This window comes from Callorhinchus milii, unplaced genomic scaffold (genome assembly GCF_018977255.1).
Source record: "Callorhinchus milii isolate IMCB2004 unplaced genomic scaffold, IMCB_Cmil_1.0 Scaffold1, whole genome shotgun sequence".
Taxonomy (NCBI): domain Eukaryota; kingdom Metazoa; phylum Chordata; class Chondrichthyes; order Chimaeriformes; family Callorhinchidae; genus Callorhinchus; species Callorhinchus milii.
This window is the reverse complement of record NW_024704742.1, coordinates 68,067,093-68,084,988: the sequence shown is the minus strand read 5'-3', so window position 1 is coordinate 68,084,988 and position 17,896 is coordinate 68,067,093. Positions and strand designations below refer to the sequence as shown.

General features: G+C 44.7%; 1 protein-coding gene across 3 annotated transcripts in view; it reads left to right on the top strand.

Annotated features, from left to right (window-relative positions):
* The first annotated feature begins 404 nt into the window (after nt 1–404).
* Nucleotides 405–17,896, top strand: part of LOC103181489 (zinc finger matrin-type protein 1-like) — a 33,665-nt gene continuing 16,173 nt past the window's right edge. For 2 of the 3 annotated variants that reach the window (XM_007898007.2, XM_007898006.2), the window contains exon 1: nt 1,788–1,976. In XM_007898007.2, the coding sequence (XP_007896198.2) occupies nt 1,835–1,976 (142 nt within the window). In that variant the 5' untranslated portion in view covers nt 1,788–1,834. Of the gene's footprint in view, nt 610–1,787; nt 1,977–17,896 lie in introns of those variants that run through there. The other variant, XM_042343532.1, reaches the window with a different exon arrangement.

The following is a 17,896-nucleotide window of genomic DNA, read 5'->3' as shown; positions in this document are numbered from 1 at the left end:
CTGTTTCTGCTTCAATCCCTCCGTTTTATTCCCTCTACCCATCTTCAAATCACTTGTGAAGAGTTTGTCTTCGACCGTGTCTACAGTTACCTCCTCTCTCTCCGCAGCTCAGCTTCAAATGGAAAGGCGCTATATAAACGCAGGTTGTTGATGTCTTCCGCCACTCTGCCCCCACCCTTTGGAACCCCATCCCGAAATCCCTCCACCTCGCCCCCTCCCTCGCCTTCTTCAAAACCCGTCTCAAGACCCTCCTCTTTGACCGTGCTTTCAATCACTCTCCAGCCCCCTCTGTCCTCGACCTTCCCCGATCCCGACGTCCAGCTCGGGTCCGAAACGCTGACTGTCCAGCACTGTCCTGACATGAAGGCCACTTTACAAATGTTATTTTGCTGTTGTTTTGTGGGGTCCATTGGGCTTTTTTTGTTGCATCTCGGATGTGGCAACTCTATCAGTCAAATGCAATCAATCCAAGAGAAGGTGTCAACAGTGGCCAATTCTGGAGCAGTGTCATCAGTGATCAATTCTAGAGCAGGTGTGGGGGGCTGTCAAAGACCAAGTGTCATCAGTGGCCAATCCTAGAGCAATCATGATCAGTGACTCAGTTCCAAAGTAGGTGTGTCTGGGGACACCATTTTGTTTCCGTACAGGTGGCAATTGAAGCATGTGTGAGGGGGCGGGATGTGTGTGTGGGGGGGTGTGTGAGTGAGTGCATGGGGGCGATCTGGGGAGGCCTCCCTCTGGGGGCAGGGTGTGTAACTAAGTCACTGACCATGGGGGAAAATGGGGGGCTTGCACTGGGGGCGAGGTGTGTGTGGGTAGGCAGGGGTGCTTGCTCTGGGGCTGGGGGTGGGGTTCGCACTGGGGGCAGGGTGTGTGTGGGGGGCTTGCGCTGGGGGGCGGGGTATTAGATGGGGTTGGGTGGGGATGGGGTGTGTGGGGGGCTCGCGCTGGACATGGGGTGTGTGTGGGCGGGGTTTCTGCTGGGGGGTGGACGGGGGGGGGGGGGCTCGTGCTGGGGCGGGACTTGTGCTGGGGGCGGGGTGTCGGTTGGCTGGGGGGGGCTCGTGCTGGGGGCGGGGGGGGGGGTGGTTGGCTGGGGGCGGGGTGTCGGTTGGCTGGGGGCGGGCTCGTGCTGGGGGCGGGGGGGGTCGGGCTGGGGGCGGGGGTCGGTTGGCTGGGGGCGGGGTGTCGGTTGGCTGGGGGCGGGGTGTCGGTTGGCTGGGGGCGGGGTGTCGGTTGGCTGGGGCGGGGTGTCGGTTGGCTGGGGGCGGGGTGTCGGGGGGGGGGGTGTCGGTTGGCTGGGGGCGGGGTTCGTGCTGGGGGCGGGGTGTCGGTTGGCTGGGGCGGGGCTCGCGCTGGGGCGGGGCTCGTGCTGGGGGCGGGGTGTCGGTTGGCTGGGGGCGGGGCTCGCGCTGGGGGCGGGGTGTCGGTTGGCTGGGGGCGGCGGGGGGGGGGGGGTGGTTGGCTGGGGGCGGGGCTCGTGCTGGGGGCGGGGTGTCGGTTGGCTGGGGGCGGGGCTCGCGCTGGGGCGGGGTGTCGGTTGGCTGGGGGCGGGGCTCGCGCTGGGGGCGGGGTGTCGGTTGGCTGGGGGGGGCTCGCGCTGGGGCGGGTGTCGGTGGCTGGGGGCGGGGTGTCTGTTGGCTGGGGGCGGGGCTCGCGCTGGGGGCGGGGTGTCGGTTGGCTGGGGGCGGGGCTCGCGCTGGGGGCGGGGCTCGCGCTGGGGGCGGGGTGTCGGTTGGCTGGGGGCGGGGCTCGCGCTGGGGGCGGGGTGTCGGTTGGCTGGGGGCGGGGCTCGCGCCGGGGGCGGGGGCCGTGGCGCAGTCAGTGCGCGGCCATGGACGTGAGTTGGCCCATCCCGCAGCTAGTGGAGAGTTTTAGGAATGAAAAGGCCGACTGTTGCTCAGTGAGCGGTCTGGCGGGGGGAGACTGTAGTCATAACAGGGACAGGTATAGAGCCGTGCAAACGAACCGACAAGGTGAGTTCAGCTCAGCCGCCAAACAGTGTGGGGAGAGAGAGAGAGAGAGAGAGAGGAAAGTGAAGGAGGAGAGAGAGAGGGGACAAGGACGGGTTGATATTATTCTTAAAACAATCAATAAAAACGAACCAATTCCCTGTAGTATAATAATAATATACTATGTAAAGCCACCTGTGTCAGGAGGAGGAGGCGGCCTAGTCGTTAGTCCCGCTCCAGGCCTCGGGGCGCCGCTTGGAGGCCGCTGTTTGCCTTCCCAGCAGCAGCTGTCAGACAGTCCGTCAGTCAGTCAGTCAGTCAGTCACTCTGGGGGTTATATATATATATATATATAGTGTATATATATACACTACCCTCCGAGCTTAGTAAGGGGGTGAAAATATCAAAATATTAAAATATTTTCACAGGGGGGAATGGTTATGTTCTTGAACTGTAAATCCCAAGGCTTTGGTTTGTGTGTGCGTTTGTATTAATATATAAACTATATATATTATAAACGTGGATGTATATCATTTTATATATATATACACACACACACACACACACAACATAAAGCTATTCCGTCCCCCATCCGTATCGCAAAGCTAAAAAAAAATTAAACTTTTTTAAAAAAACGAGAGGCGGGAGATTTAAAATGAATTGACATTTAATGTGAACTGACTTCCCCCTCCCCAAGCAGATGCCTTTTTCTCTTCAAATATTTGCCAATTGCCGCCCCCCCTCCCCCCCCCCCAATAAGCGCTTAAAAACAGAGTGAGGTGGGAGAGCTGTGGTGTAATAGACAGAGAAGGAGTCCTTGTAATATTAAGAGACCTGACTTTTGGGGGTGGGGAGGAGAAGAGGAGGAGAAAGGAATAGGATGGTAATGCTTAACTGAAGCATAGGGAATCAAGACACACAACATGGCTTCACTGTTTAACAGACAAAAAAATGTTAATGTTATTTTGCTTAAAATAGGTTTATGTATCTTGCACTGTCATTTTTATGGTCCTAACAAAAAAAAGGGCATGGCTAAATTCAGGCCACCTTTTTACAGGACTATAAAAAACTACACTTCAAGATTCAAATCTTGTGTTATGAGATGTGGCCTCTTTTAGTACCACAGATTGTTGTAGCTTGGCACAGCTGATCTACTAAGTTAACAGTAGTGTTTTATTTATTTTCATAGCAAATGTATTTAATTTTTGAGCATTGTTCCCTTTTATTAATATTACGTTTGGTATTATTTTCTTTTTGTTGTTGGCAACTGAACTGACGAGCATAAATCCTCAAATATTTCTGGTGTTTTACAATTCTGATCATGATTTCAACCCAGTGACATTGCAGGACTTAGCACAAAACTGGTTTATCATCCTTTAACCCAGTGTTAGCCAACCTTTATAGTCGGCCAACATAATAAATTCTCTTGATTGAATATTTCTTGATTTATGCCATAAATCGAGAAATATTCAATCAAGAAAAAAGCTGAAAACACACTACCATTTGAACACGGACTTATCCAGACTCGTGTAAAAGTTCTGGGGGGTTGCTTCTTGATGGTCTGGGGACCACTTCTGGCCTGCGAGCCACAGGTTGGCCTCTACTGCTGTAACCAGTCACCATTGTCTTATTGCACTTCGCACTTTAGGATTTCTCATTTGCACAGTTCTCAGAAGCACTGTTAAAGTTTCAAACAAATGGGATGTATAAATGTTTGTATAATCCTCAGGAAAGTACCATGGGCACTAAATAAAATAAACTGCACTGCTCATTAGAGTTGGTAAAACTGCTGTGTATGCATTTATAGATTAGTTTAATCGATGCTAAGGTTCATTCATTGCTTGGAATTTGCATTGTATCCCCTACTTAACATTAATAATTCTAACACTTAAAAAAGTGGTTTTACCTATCTAAAAATAAGTGGTGCTTTTCTACAGTGATGGCATGAAATGGGGGATACATATGGATTTTACTTAATCCCAAAGGATTTTCATTTTCCTTAACGTTTTCAGTTTCTGTGTTTGTTCATCTGCACAATGCACATATTTGATGATTGAGCAGCATTCTCAGGCAGACTAGCAGTCTTTTTAGTGGTTCCCAGTAAAAGTGATTGTCTCTTTTGTTTGAACCAAATGTTTACATAATAGTGTATATAATTCAGATTCACCAGCAACAATCAGAATAATCTAGGTGACCATCTCTGAAAAGGCACTTGATCTGGAGAATATGGTGTGTACGTGCTAATAAAATAACTTAGAAACTCACTTGTGCATTGGCAGAAAGAAAAGTGAGAATCCCACAGAAAAATATCCAAACTTGGCATGTCAAATCTTTTATGGCATGAACTTTTCTTTTGGAAATTCTTTCTGTCTTGTCGATCAAAATTGACTAAAAAATTTACTTTTAAGAACTCACATTTTTTCTTCCTTTAATTATTTCCACAAGAACCATTGGAAGCAGAAAGTAAAGATTTAATAATTATCACAGGTAGAGTTTAAATATTTATCCCTGGTGGCTTAATCCTATGAAGCATTAATGCATTAAGACCAGAAGGTCCCATTTTCTGAACTCTGCAAAGTAGGTTAATCTCAACCAAGATAGGAAAGGGAATATCAACAAAGGTTCCTGTACTGATTGCCAATCCCCCTCCCCCACAACCCTGCCTGAACAAACAAGCTGGGTGTAATACCTTCCACAGGTGAATAGTCTGCTGCCTATATCGGTCCAGGCTCACTACTGAAGAAGGGCCTCTTGGGCAAGCCACCAAAGGGTTGCTATCGCTTGTGTAGCCACACTGCAGCAACAGACCCTCAGTGCTGAAAATTGGCAAAAGGGAATGTTCGCTCAATGACACATAATAGTTCTACTTTTCACAAATATACTTCAGGAATGTTGTAACTCTTCTGTTGACAAATTCTTTGGCACTATATGTTTGCAACTTGATGTTTACCAAACCTGTATGTGCTGTTCTTTATGAAATAGGTTGGATCCTTGGATACAAATTGAAAGTGAAAGGTTCAGGTCCGTGATCTTATTGAGAAGCACTTACACTCCAACAATATTAGCAGGATTATTATTTTTGGATGGTGGTGTCTTATAGAATAAACCCCTGTCTTAAGCTATAAGTCACCACCAGCCAAAGATAATGCTAATCTTTGGGTGGAATACAGGTATCTGGAATTCAAACCGGACCAGGCCTGAAACCTAAAAATTACAAAATAAATCCGCGGGCCCACGTGTAGACTCTCAATTCCTAGCAGGTGCCAAACTTGCGCTGAGCAGCTTCAGCATCAGCCTCAGCATCCTTGCTGGCCTTCACAGTGGCTGGGGATATCGACTTGGGACTCAGTTTATTTGAATCCCAAGACTCTATAAACAGTTAGGGATTAGGACCTGAGCTGTGGGGGATTAGGATCAGGGAAGGTGGAGGACAGAGAGGGTAGAAGGGTGGGATTAAGTTCCAGAGGGTGGGGGACAGAGGAGATCAAGTCTTGACCACCCATGGTGGGACGAGCCGGAACCTGCTGAGCGGAGGGAACGGACAGGTTATGTTAGGTTTCTGGTCGGGAGGACGTCCCAAGGCGCTGGACAGTGTACAGCATTTAAGACCCGAGCTGGGGTCAGGAGGGAAAAGGGGAGTGGAAGGGGGGTGGCCGATGGCATGGTCGAAGAGGAGGGTCTTGAGGTGGGACTTGAAGGAGGCTAAGGAGGGGGTGAGGCGGAGTGACTGGGGGATGGAATTCCAGAGTTTGGGGGCAGAGTGGCTGAAGGCTCTCCCGCCAATGGTGGGGCGGGTGGGTCGGGGGACATGGAGCAGGCCAGAGCCAGCTGAGCAGAGGGAGTGGACAGGTTGGTAGTGGGTTAGGAGGTCGCAGAGGTAGGATGGGGCCGAGGTCATGGAGGGCTTTGTAGGTGGGGACCAGGATCTTGAACTAGATCCTCTGAAGGATAGGGAGCCAATGGAGTCAGGCGAGAGTGGGGGAGATGGGGTCATGGAGTTTGGTGCGGGAGAGGCCACGGGCTGCAGAGTTCTGGCTTATCTGGAGGGAGGAGTTGGGAAGGCTGACAAGCAGGGCGTTTGCAGAGTCGAGCCTGGAGGTGATGAAAGCATGAACAAGAGTTTCAGTGGCCTGAGGGGTGAGGTAGTGGCAGAGTCGGGCAATGTTACGGAGGTGAGGAAAGGCAGAGCGGGTTATGGCTTGGATGTGGAGAAGAAAAGACAGTTGAGGGTTGAACAAGACACCTAGGGAAGGCCGACAAGCAGGGATTTGGCATAGTACTTGTGTCTTTGAAAATGTTATAAACAGACATGCTGAGGATTTCTTCATTTTGTAATACAGTAAATTTGTGATAATAATAAGACCCTGCTGTTAAATATCCCAGCCGCTTCCCATGCAAAATGTGAAAAGGGACTCCGCTTTATTTGTCACTCCACTTAACATGTAACTACCACTAATAATAATAATCCTTGTATTTGATAAACCGCCTTATCACATCCCCCACCATCACCAAGGTGAAGCCCACCACCTGCTACCTCGACCCCCTCCCCACCCAGCTTCCAGTCACCCAACTCCCCCTTCTCTGCCCATTACTTGCTGATACAATCAACCAATTCCTCTCCTCAGGCTTTGTCCCACTACCCTCAAAACCGCCGTCATCACTCCTCTCAAAAAACCTACCCCTTGATCCCTCCCACCTCACGAATTTCAGACCCATTTTATACCTGCCCTTCCTGTTTTCGAACGCGTGGTTGCAAAACAATATCGCTCACACCTCTCCCTCCACTCCCTACTTGAACCCCTCCAGTCTGTTTTCGCCCTGCCCGCAGCACAGAGACAGCACACGTCAAAGTAACAAATGACATCCTCTCTCAGGGCTCCCTCTGCCTCCTCGTCCTCCTGGAAATATCTGCTGCATTCGACATAGTCGATTACGCCATCCTCCACCACCTCTCCACCCCTCATCCACTTTAGTGGGACCGTACTCGCATGGTTCGAGTCCTACTTGACTCACAGGCAACAATATATCTCAGCAAACGGTTTCTCATTCCACCCCCGCCCGGTCACCTGCAAGGTACCAGCTTGTCTGACGGACATCAAGACCTGAATGAGCACCAATTTCCTGCAGCTGAATGTTGGCAAAATGGAAGACATAGTCCTTGGCTTCCTTCAACGTCTTCTTTCTGCGGGTCTGAATTCCTCAACCTCCCCGGGTTCTCCCTCAGATTCACCGAACCCATGTGCAATTTAGGCATCAGGTTCGAACCATAGCTTTCCTTTCTCTCCCACATCCGTCCCCTGACCAGGACCGCTTTGTTCCACCTCCGCCACATTGCCCACCTCTATCTGTACCTCACACCCACAGCAGCCGAAACCCTCATCCATGCCTTGGTCCCATCCCAGCTAGACTTTTCAAATGCCCTTCTCATTGGTCTTCCCAGTTCCACCATACACAAAATTCAATTAATTCAGAATTCTGCCACCCAGATACTCACCCGTATAAAACTCCAGAACCCCATCACACCAGTCCTTGCCACACTCGAACGGCTTCAAGATCCTCTTACTCGTTTTCAAATCCCTTCATGCTCTCGCACCTCCCTACCCATCTGATTTGCTTTACCCCCCACTCCACAACCTGCTGCCTCCGTTCGACCTGCTCCAACCTCCTGTTTTTCCCACGTCCCCTCCACTCCACTATCGGCGGCCATGCTTTCAGCCATTATGTCCCGAAGCTCTGGAATGCCACTCCTCAATCCCTCAACCTTGCCTTCTCCCTCCCCACTTTACAAATGCCACCTAAAGATCTTTTTCATTGTGCTTATGGTCACATCCCCCCTGGCTCGGGGGCACAATCCACCACCGTCAAGTGCTCCAGGACGCTACCCCAAATGAAGGGAGCTATATAAATGCAAGTTGTTGTCTCAAAGCACTTCACAGAATATACTGTAAAGTTAATTGACTATTTGGGTATTAACTAATTGCATTCTAGAAACTCTTGTAGGTATTTACAATATAAAATTGATTGGATAACTGCACTATAAGATGGCGTCTCGTAGCGCAGAAGCCTCCCACCCTATCCTGTGACTGGTACAGGCACTCAGTGGAGGTTGGGTGTACAGGCCTAGTTGCATTGCAGAGATCTCTGTTCTGGTGGAGTGCCATGCCTTGGCCTCCCACCCTGCCTTCCACTCTATACTATGACTCTCCAATAGACCAGAAGGTTCTGTGATGCATCTGATAATGCGCCACCAACCTCCGTCGGACACCTGCACAGGTCATAGTGTCCCCTTGTGGCCCAGGAGGACCTATGCCAAAATGGCCACTCCAGATAATTGGTCGCTGAGCCTTTTCCCTTGGAGTGAGAAGTTATCAAGGTATACTGTATGTTTAAAATGTTCCTACATATTGGGATAAATATAAAGCCATATCAAAGCTTGCTTTTCAGTATTTCTCATTGGATTACTTTTACATAAAACATAAGTAAAACTACTACCTGTTTTATGATTTAGCCGAATAAATACTGTACATGCTCATATGGTTAAAAATAAAATCTTATTTTCTAAGTAATCTACCATTGAAATGAGTAGTTAGTTAATTTGATTAGTTAATTGGAATTTTGGATGAGGAGGGCAATATAAGCTTAACCAGAAGGAAGTCTTTGCTTTGAAATAGAAATATCAGTTCAGATGAATCACCAACAACAAAATTATATTTGTATAGTGCCTTTCACGTTGGGAGGACGTCCCAAGGCGCTGGACAATGGACCTGAGCTGTGGGTCGGGATTGGGGAGGGTGGAAGGCAGGGGGGAAGGAGGATGACCGAAGACCGAGGTTCAAAGAGGAGGGTCTTGAAGGAGGCAAAGGAAGGGGCGAGGCAGGGGAAATGAAGCAGGCCGGAGCCCGCTGAGCGGAGGGAGTAGTCAGGTTGGTAGGGGGTTAGGAGGTTGCAGAGGTAGGGGGGAGCAAGGCTGTGGAGGGCTTTGAAAGTGAACCAAAGACAGAAAGTACAATCAAAGTGGGGGCAAAGATGATCTCAACAAAATAAATGTTAAGAAGGCAAAAGCAAACGCAATTACCAATCTGTTAGAGCAATGTCACATAAAAACACTGAGATGAATAGTTAATTTGATTGGTGAGGATTTGGGCGAGGAGGATAATATAGGCTTAACCAGGAAGAAGATTCCACCTTACTTTGAAGAAGAAAGAGATCAAAGGGAAAAATAGGAAAAAATAAAATGGTAGATAGAGCGGTATGGAATTAGAAATAGCAGAGCGGTTTATCCGAATCAAAAGGCAGAGATGGAACTTACAGTAAGGGCCGGTTACCCAGTTTGAGAACCATAAAATACTTCCCTCGCCCCCCCCCCCAACCCCACTCGCCCTCAATCGCTTTTTCTCTCCCCCCTTCCCTCATATTCTCTCTCCCCTCTCCCTCTCCCTCTCTACCTCCCTCTCTCTGTTTCTCTATCTCCCCCCTCCCCCCCTCTCTTTCAGCCTCTCTATTTCACCCTCTCTGTTTTTCTCTCTCACCCTCCCTCTCTCTGTTTCTTCCTCTTCCCCTCTCTCTCTCAATCACTCTCTCCCTTTCTCTCTCCCATTTTTTCACACTGCTGATTGCGAAAGAGAGAGGGTTCCTCCCAACCACCGGCTCCTGCCATTGCCCTGAGAGGATGGTTCGCCAGGAAGAAAGGAAGTGGGTGGCCTGAATTTGTTCTCTTATTCCCCCACCTCCCCAGTAAGTGCGGTAGCGGCATTACACGTTATGCAGCTGTCAAGATTTAGGCCAGGGTGGTCCAACTGGCAGACGATATCAGCCCCCTACCCTCAGTTTCATCTGACCCACCCACTCTCTCCATAACCTGTAAAGATGAAGTCCTGTAGCTCAGTGGTTAGAGCACTCGCTTTGCAAGCGAGAGACCTGGGTTCAATTCCAGGCAGAGGGCGAAACCTTGGGCAAGTTTCCTTACTCCACACAGAGCCTAATAATAATCCCTCCAAAACCAAAAACAATAATAAATTGGTCATTTCAATCTACGACTGTTTGTGGGACATTGCTGTGCGCAATTGGCTGCCGCGTTCGCCCACAAATATACAGTCAATTCACTTTACAGTGTGTTCTGTGAAGCGCTTTGGGACGTCCTCCCGACGTGAAAAGCGCTATATCAAATGCAAGGATTATTATTATTATTATTATAAGATTATGTTAGGTTTCTGGAAGGGTGACACAAAAATATTGCTTATGTGGCCCACGGATGTTTCTCAAATAGAGCATCCAGCATTTAGCAGCTAAAATGGTTGTCCACACTGACTTAAGCGATTATATGATTTATATAGTTGAGACTTGTATGAGGTCTCTTGTGCGGTATTGGCAAATTTGCAACCATTTTGTGCCAACAAAATCCCACAAACAACAAGTGAAATTAAAATTGAGCAAAAAGAAAGAGAACAATGGGGAAAATAAAATGGAAGACAGAGTGGTGTGGAGCTTGTGTCTGGAACAGCAACCAATACAAAGAGAGTGAATGGCCAGCAGTAGCCACAATTTTGCCACATCTTCGGTTTTTCTTTCCATAGGTCTTTGGCTGATAAGTGAAGACAGTCCGTTCATTCAAAGCCCTCTGCAATCTATTAACCTACGGGTTGGGTGAAGCCATGCACTCTCATGGTTCCACTTCAGCTTCCAGAGGAATCTGCACTTTCCACTCTATCTAAGGCCACCCTTCTGTTGTAGGCTGCTCCACTTAAGCATGGTATGGGTAGGAGTTAGGTTATATTTAAAGATGGTAGGATTCATTCAACTTCCCATAATTTGTCTATAAAATGCAGTCATTCTAGTTCATTTGACACCCTGGCTCAGTTGGTAGTACTTTCGCCTTTGAGTCCAAAGGTTGTGGTTCAAGCTCCACGTTGGAACTTTTAACCCACACAATCTTGACTAAACTTTGATGTAGTGATCGGGATGTGCTATATTGTTGGAGGTGACACTTCTGCACATGAGATGTTAAACCAAGGTCCCATCTGCCTGGTCAGGTGGATGGTAAAACCCCCATAGTATTATTCAAAAGGGATTTCTCCCGTTTGGCTTGGCCAACTATCACCCAAATAAAACTGGTCATTCACTTCATGGTTATTTGTGGGACATTGCTGTGTGCAAATCAGCCTACAAAATACATTCTCACTGCACTTTACAGTATAACCTGTGAAGTACTTGCGACGTCCTTCCAACGTGAAAGGTCCTATACAAATATAATTTTGTATTGTATAATACAATGAAAGGTGCTATATCCAATGCAATTTTTTTATATATAATGTATGGCATTGCCTACATTGCTCTGAGGGTCGGTGCAGATTCAGTGGACCAAATTCTGCGCAAAATGTTATAAGATTCTACATCTTTGGAATGGCCAAATTAGTGTATGAGACAACAGGTTCCATGTGGTGGAATTGTGGCTACTTCTGGCCATTAACTCTCTCTGTATTGGTTGCTGTTCCAGACACAAGCTCCACACCACTCTATCTTCCATTTTATTTTCATCAGAAAAGAGATACAGGGAGCATTTTATGGAGAAAATGCACCCTAGACGTATCCTCCTCTTAATGAATATTGTAGGCTTTAGCTCCTCTATACTCTAGGCCAGCGGTGGCCAAGCTGTGAGGGGCCATCAAGAAGGGCCCTCCCGAACTTTTGCACGGGTATAGGTAAGTCCATATTCGATCAGTGATGTGTTTTCATTTTTTTCTTGATTGAATCTTTCTTAATTTATGGTATAAATGAAGAAATATTGAATCAAGAAAATTTATTTTGTTGGCCGACCATAAAGGTTGGCCACCACAGGTCTAGGCTGAACTCGAGTGCAGTGTTGGGGGGGATGTTATCTTGTTGGAGGAAGGAGCCTTCGTAGATTGGAGTTTTCATTTAGCACTTCTGTGACTATGATGGGAAGAAAATACTTATTGTTTAATAAACTAATAGTTGTGGCAGAGTTTCTGAGAAAATAGATTGTACTTAGGATGTGGGAGTATTGGAATTGACTTATATCTTGTTCAACACTTTCTTATATAATTTGACCTGCAAATAAAACATGGATATGTTCCATATTTTCACAAGATCCCCAATGTCTGGGTGATTGGAAAAAACTCAGCCTTTTTTTGAGTAATGTCATGGATATTAAACAGTGTCATGGCCAACAATCCCTCAGGATAGATTAAACTTGATCGTTGGTAGTGGAACATTTCTGTGTCCAGATGGCTCCACATTTGCCCACAATTATAGTCACTATACAGCAATTGTCTGAAGAGTTTTGAGATATTTCAATGTTATTGGTACTATAACAATTGCAAGGATTATTATTATTTTGAAACAATGCGTCTCCAACATTAAGCATTTAAAAGAAAACTTGTAAAGTCGGAAAGCTGCTTGAAATAGTGGTACTTTATTGAAGGTTTATTTGAAAATTGGATTTTGTTTGAAGAGCAAACATTAATGCTAGGTATACATGCCTACCCAATTAACGACTTAGATACACATAATACGTTTCAAGTAAAATAAACATCGCAATGCACTTCATAACATAAGATTAGAAATGAATTAAATGTTATAGAGGCAAATGGCTGGAGCAATACCTTACAGATAATGAGATGGGTAACCAATGTGATTGGAATATTATGGAGGAACCTAACTAAATACTATAACATTTGACCAGTTGTTAGAGTTCATAGCCACTGGGTTTTATATATTTTCTGAAGACAAAATCATAATAGACACTGACTGAACTCAAAGTACCAAAGAAATGGCTTGCATTTGATGTAGCACTTTTCACATCAGGAGGCCTTCTCAAAGCACATTACAGTGCTTTGTATTTTGACTGTATTTTGTAGGCGAACATAGTTAATTTGCGCACAGCAACGTCCTGCAAACAGCCACAAAGTGAATGAACAATTTCATGTCATTGTTGGCCAGGATACCGGAAGAACCGCTCTCATCAAGTAATGCATGGTCCCAAAATAATAAATATAATAATAATAATCCTTGCATTTGATATAGCGCCTTATCATGTCTTCTAGACGTCTCAAAGCGCTTCACAGAATAGACTGTAAAGTGAATTGACTGTATATTTGTGGACGAAATGCGGCAGCCAATTGCGCACAGCAGTGTCCCATAAACAGTCGTGGATTGAAGTAACCAATTTATTATTGTTTTTTTTGAGGCATTATTATCAGGCGTGTGGAGTAAGGAAACTTGCCTGAGGTTTCACCCTGCTGGGAATCGAACCCAGGTCTCTCGCTTGCAAAGCGAGTGCTCTAACCACTGAACTACAGGACTCCACTACAGTCACTCTGCAATAAATCCTATCAAGTGTTTTGGGGCATCCTCCTGATATGAAAATCAAATGCAAGGATTATTATTATTAAAACCTGACATTAGTAAATAGTGACTTTGTCCGTAACTGGGCGGGGACCACACTGACCCTCAGTAACTGCTCCAGACATAAATTGAACAATTTCTGCAAGTCAATGTGAAGTAACTTCCAATTATTGTCAGGAGTCACTATTTGCAAATATCTCTGCGAAAATTGTTCAGTGTGTTTTTTTAAAAAAACTACACAAGTTATTTATGACATTGTAATCTTGCCAGTTTAGGTATCTTTAATGACCCAAATGTGCAGGTATTTTGAAGTAACCTGTGCACATTACAACCCTAGCATTTTCAAATCTGCCAGCTTTGCATAGAAAAGCCAACACTTAGTTGCACACTGCAATGGTCTCATTACTTTGGATACTTTGGATAATGGTCACAGTCGATGAATGCACTGAGTGGCCTGGAACTGAGCCATACAGATCAGAGATGTATAGGTTTGATCACAATCTGTCCTTCCTAATCTCAGCCACGATAGCAATACAGTACCATTCACATTTATATTTTCACATCGGGATGACATCTCAAAGCGCTTGAGACTGCTTACTATTGGTTCAGATGCCGTGTTGGCTAAAGCTCCTGCAAACGACAACAACTAGCGCCTTTCACTCAGAATAGCATCTCGGATCTAGTGAGCATGTATATAGAAGGAAAATGAAAATAATAATAATCCTTGTATTTGATATAGAACCTTATGTCATTGAGACATCTCAAAGCATTTCATAGAATTACTGTAAGTGGATTGACAGTGTATTTTGTGGGCAAAATGCAGCAGCCAATTGTGCACAGAATGGACTTGAAAATGGCTTCTCTCCCCATTATTGAACATCATTATCCAGATTAGGAATATAAAATGCTAAATTGATTGAGATACTAGAGGGAAGCCTCATTCAGTGGATAAGATCGAAGTAGATGTTGACCAGAATTGGGAAAAATTCCTAATTCTGGCATCTGGTTTAGACTAGATGGCTTTATGCAGAATCAGGAATTAGAAAAGCTAAATTCATTACTAATATAATATAAAATATATCAGACCACTTAAAAAGGTGCATATTCCAATTGCTAACTGTTGAATTTTGTAAATAGCAGTATACATATAATAATAACCTTGCATTTGCTACAGTGCATTACCATGTCGTCGAGACATCTCAAAGTGTCAAAGTATACAGGATATACTGTAAAGTGGTGAATTTTGTTGACGAACTCAGCAGCCAATTTGCACACAGCAATGAACCATAGACAGCCATGGAGTTAATGATAATTTTATTTGGAGAATTCTAGACAGGAACACTGGGAGAAACTCCCCTCTCTTTTCTAATACAGCCATTGAATCTTTAAGGTCCACCTGAACAGGCAGACTGGACCTTGGTCTAACGTCTCATCCAGAGGGGCACCTCCCTCAATGCAACACACACCAAGCACTATATTGAAGACTATATTGTTTCTAAGTCCCAATGTGGGACTTAAACCCACAAACTTCTGACTCAGAGGCGAGATTGCTATCAAGTGAGCCAGGATGACCCACTGACAATCAGACCCCACAAAAACTTTACATTATTAACGTGAATGAAGTTACAAAATACAGACCGGTCGGTGATAGAAAGCACAGGAGGACCCCAAAATAATGCCACAACAATCCATTCTTCCATCCATGCCAGTAGTGGATTATTTACTCAGAGTGTTGTGAGTTCAAGCCTCATATCAGGACTTTGAGCCCATAGTCTAAGCTGACACTTCAGTGCAATGCTGGAGGAGCACTGCATTGTCAAGAGGTCCCATCCTTCAGATGAGACATGCCGAAACCTATTGGAATCTGGTAGCTTATTGGTTAGAGCACTTGCCTCTCAAGCAAGAGGACCTGGGTTCAATTTACAGGCAAAACGTAGGCAAGTTTCCTTACTCCACACACCTCTGTTTATGTAGTAGCAAGTGAGAACTCGGTTGTTAGTTGATTGGTGGGTCGCTTTCCAGCGGTAATAATCCCTTCAATTCATGACTGCAGGGCACTGCTGTGCACAATTGGCTGCCGTGTTTCATCCACAAAATATGCAGTCATCTCACTTTACTGTATATTCTGTACAGTATATTTTGAGATGCCTTGATGACATAATAAGGTACTATATCAAATGCAAGGATTATTATTATTATAAACCAAGATCCCATCTGCTATTTGGATGATGTTAAAGATTCCATAGCCACTATTCAAAAAAGGCAAGCAAGGTTTCCTCTGGTGACCTGACCAACAATCCCCCAAATAAAATTGGTTATTAACTCTATGGTCGTTTGTGGGATAATGCTGTGCACAAAATTGCCTGCCTCATTTGCCTACAAATATATAATTCACAACACTTTACAGTAAATCCTGTGAAGTGCTTTGAGATATTTGAATAAAGTGATAAGGTGCTATATCAAATCCAAGGATTATTATTTAGAATCTGTCCATCATTTTTATTCTTTGAAATTGTATATCATATTCTATGGTGTCTTTCCTAGCCTAAATTTGTAGAACAGATAACACGGAGAATAGTCGCTGCTCAGGAACAAACCATAATGTCTCAGTTAATAGCATTCTCACCCCCAATGAGTCAAGAATGTGGGTTTAAACCACATTTGAGCTCACACACTAAGCTGACAATGCAATGCTGAGGAACAAATGTTGGAAGTTCCATCCTTCTGATGACACCTTAAAAGTCCAGTCTGCCTGTTCACTTGGATATTAGAGATACTGTTTGAAAGAAGAAGGGAATATCTTGGTGTCCTGGTCAACAATCCTACAGTTAACATTGGTCATTCACTTCATGGCAGCTGTGCACAAAATGCAAGGATTATAAAATTGGCTGCCAAATTTGCCTGGAAATTCACAGTTAATAATACACTTAACAATAAACCCTGGGAAGCACTGAGATAGAACATAAGAAATGTTAGGCGAAAAAAAGACCAAGGTCCATCTAGTTTGCCTTCCACCTTCCTGGCGGTCGCACGTGTCCCAAACTACCTATGTATTATATCCCATAATGTTGAGATGTTACGATGGCATTGTATTGACGCTGTATCAAATGCAAGGATTATTATTATTTTGATAAAACAGTAATCTAGACTTGGTGTTTAAATGGTTTCATTAACTGACAAGAAGTTTAATTAATCTTAAACCTCAATCTTGAAAGCATTCTGTCGCATTTCCTGTTGTAACATTTTGTGACTGCTGCGGTGAAATTATTTCAATTTTGAGGCTATTGGACCAGCCTTAGTGCAAAAGGAACTACTAATTGCATTCATGTGACATTCGTGTTTGATGTATCCACTCAGAAAAATAAAACGGTCTGATGAAGTCAATGACATATTATAATAACCTAATAATCCTACACTGCTGTGCACAATTGGCTGCCGCATTTCACCCACAAAATACACAGTCACTACACTTTATTCTGTGAAGACGTCTCAAAGAGGTAATAAGGCGTTATATCAAATGCCAAGATTATTATATAGCGCCTTATGTCATTGAAATGTCTCAAAGCGCTTCACTTCAGTAAAGTGGATTGTCTGTATATTTTGTGAACAAAATGCAGCAGCCAATTGCGCACAGCAGTGTCCCACAAACAGTCATGGTTTGAGTGACCAAATAATTTGTTTTTAATGGACTATTGCCCCCAGAAAGTGATCCACCAATTGACTAACAACTGGGTTCCTACTTACTGCTTGGTAAACAGAGGTGTGTGGAGTAAGGAAACTTACCTGAGGTTTCACCCCACTCGGGAATTAAACGCGAAACAACAACAAATTACATTTGCATACTGCCTTTTACATGGGACCTCTCACTTGCGAGTCGAGTGCTCTTTGAATTGTACATAAGCATGGATACTTAAAAATAATGGGATCATGCTTGGCTGTGAAGGCTTTCCCTAACTGATTCACTAGCTGTTATTCTATTATTCAAGCAGATGTGTAAAAGTCCTGATTTGGGCCCAACTAACATTGTTGATGAGCAGGGTCATGGAATATCCTGACTAAAATTTCCCTCTGGTTATTTGATTTCAAAGAAATGTGAAACACGTTCATCCTGTTATTCTGGCTATATTCCATCTTCCAACTAAATTTACCCCCAAATTAAAATGGCAACCTAAGCTTGTTTATAGGATGTTCTGATGCAGATAAACTGCCATATATATAAAAATATTCTGTTCATTTCATATTAATATCACTTTGTAAAGCACTTTGGGATGCTTATTTGTTACATTAGTGCAAGTAGCTATTGTTGAGGGGTGAGTGTGACCCAAGATCAGCTATGTGCTGTTGCGTTAAAACAGACCATCAAAAGTTGCTGTGATAATCTACACAAATGAAACTGATGTCAAATTTAACACAGTAAATGCTGGGTTTTGACTGGGTATAACATATATTCATTGCATATCATGTAACTCTTGTAATAATTACTAGAANTTTTTTAGGCCAAGGAAATTAATACAAAAATCATTGCAATTGGTGGAGCACCTTACCATGTCAGAAAGTTTCACCCACAAAATATACAGTCA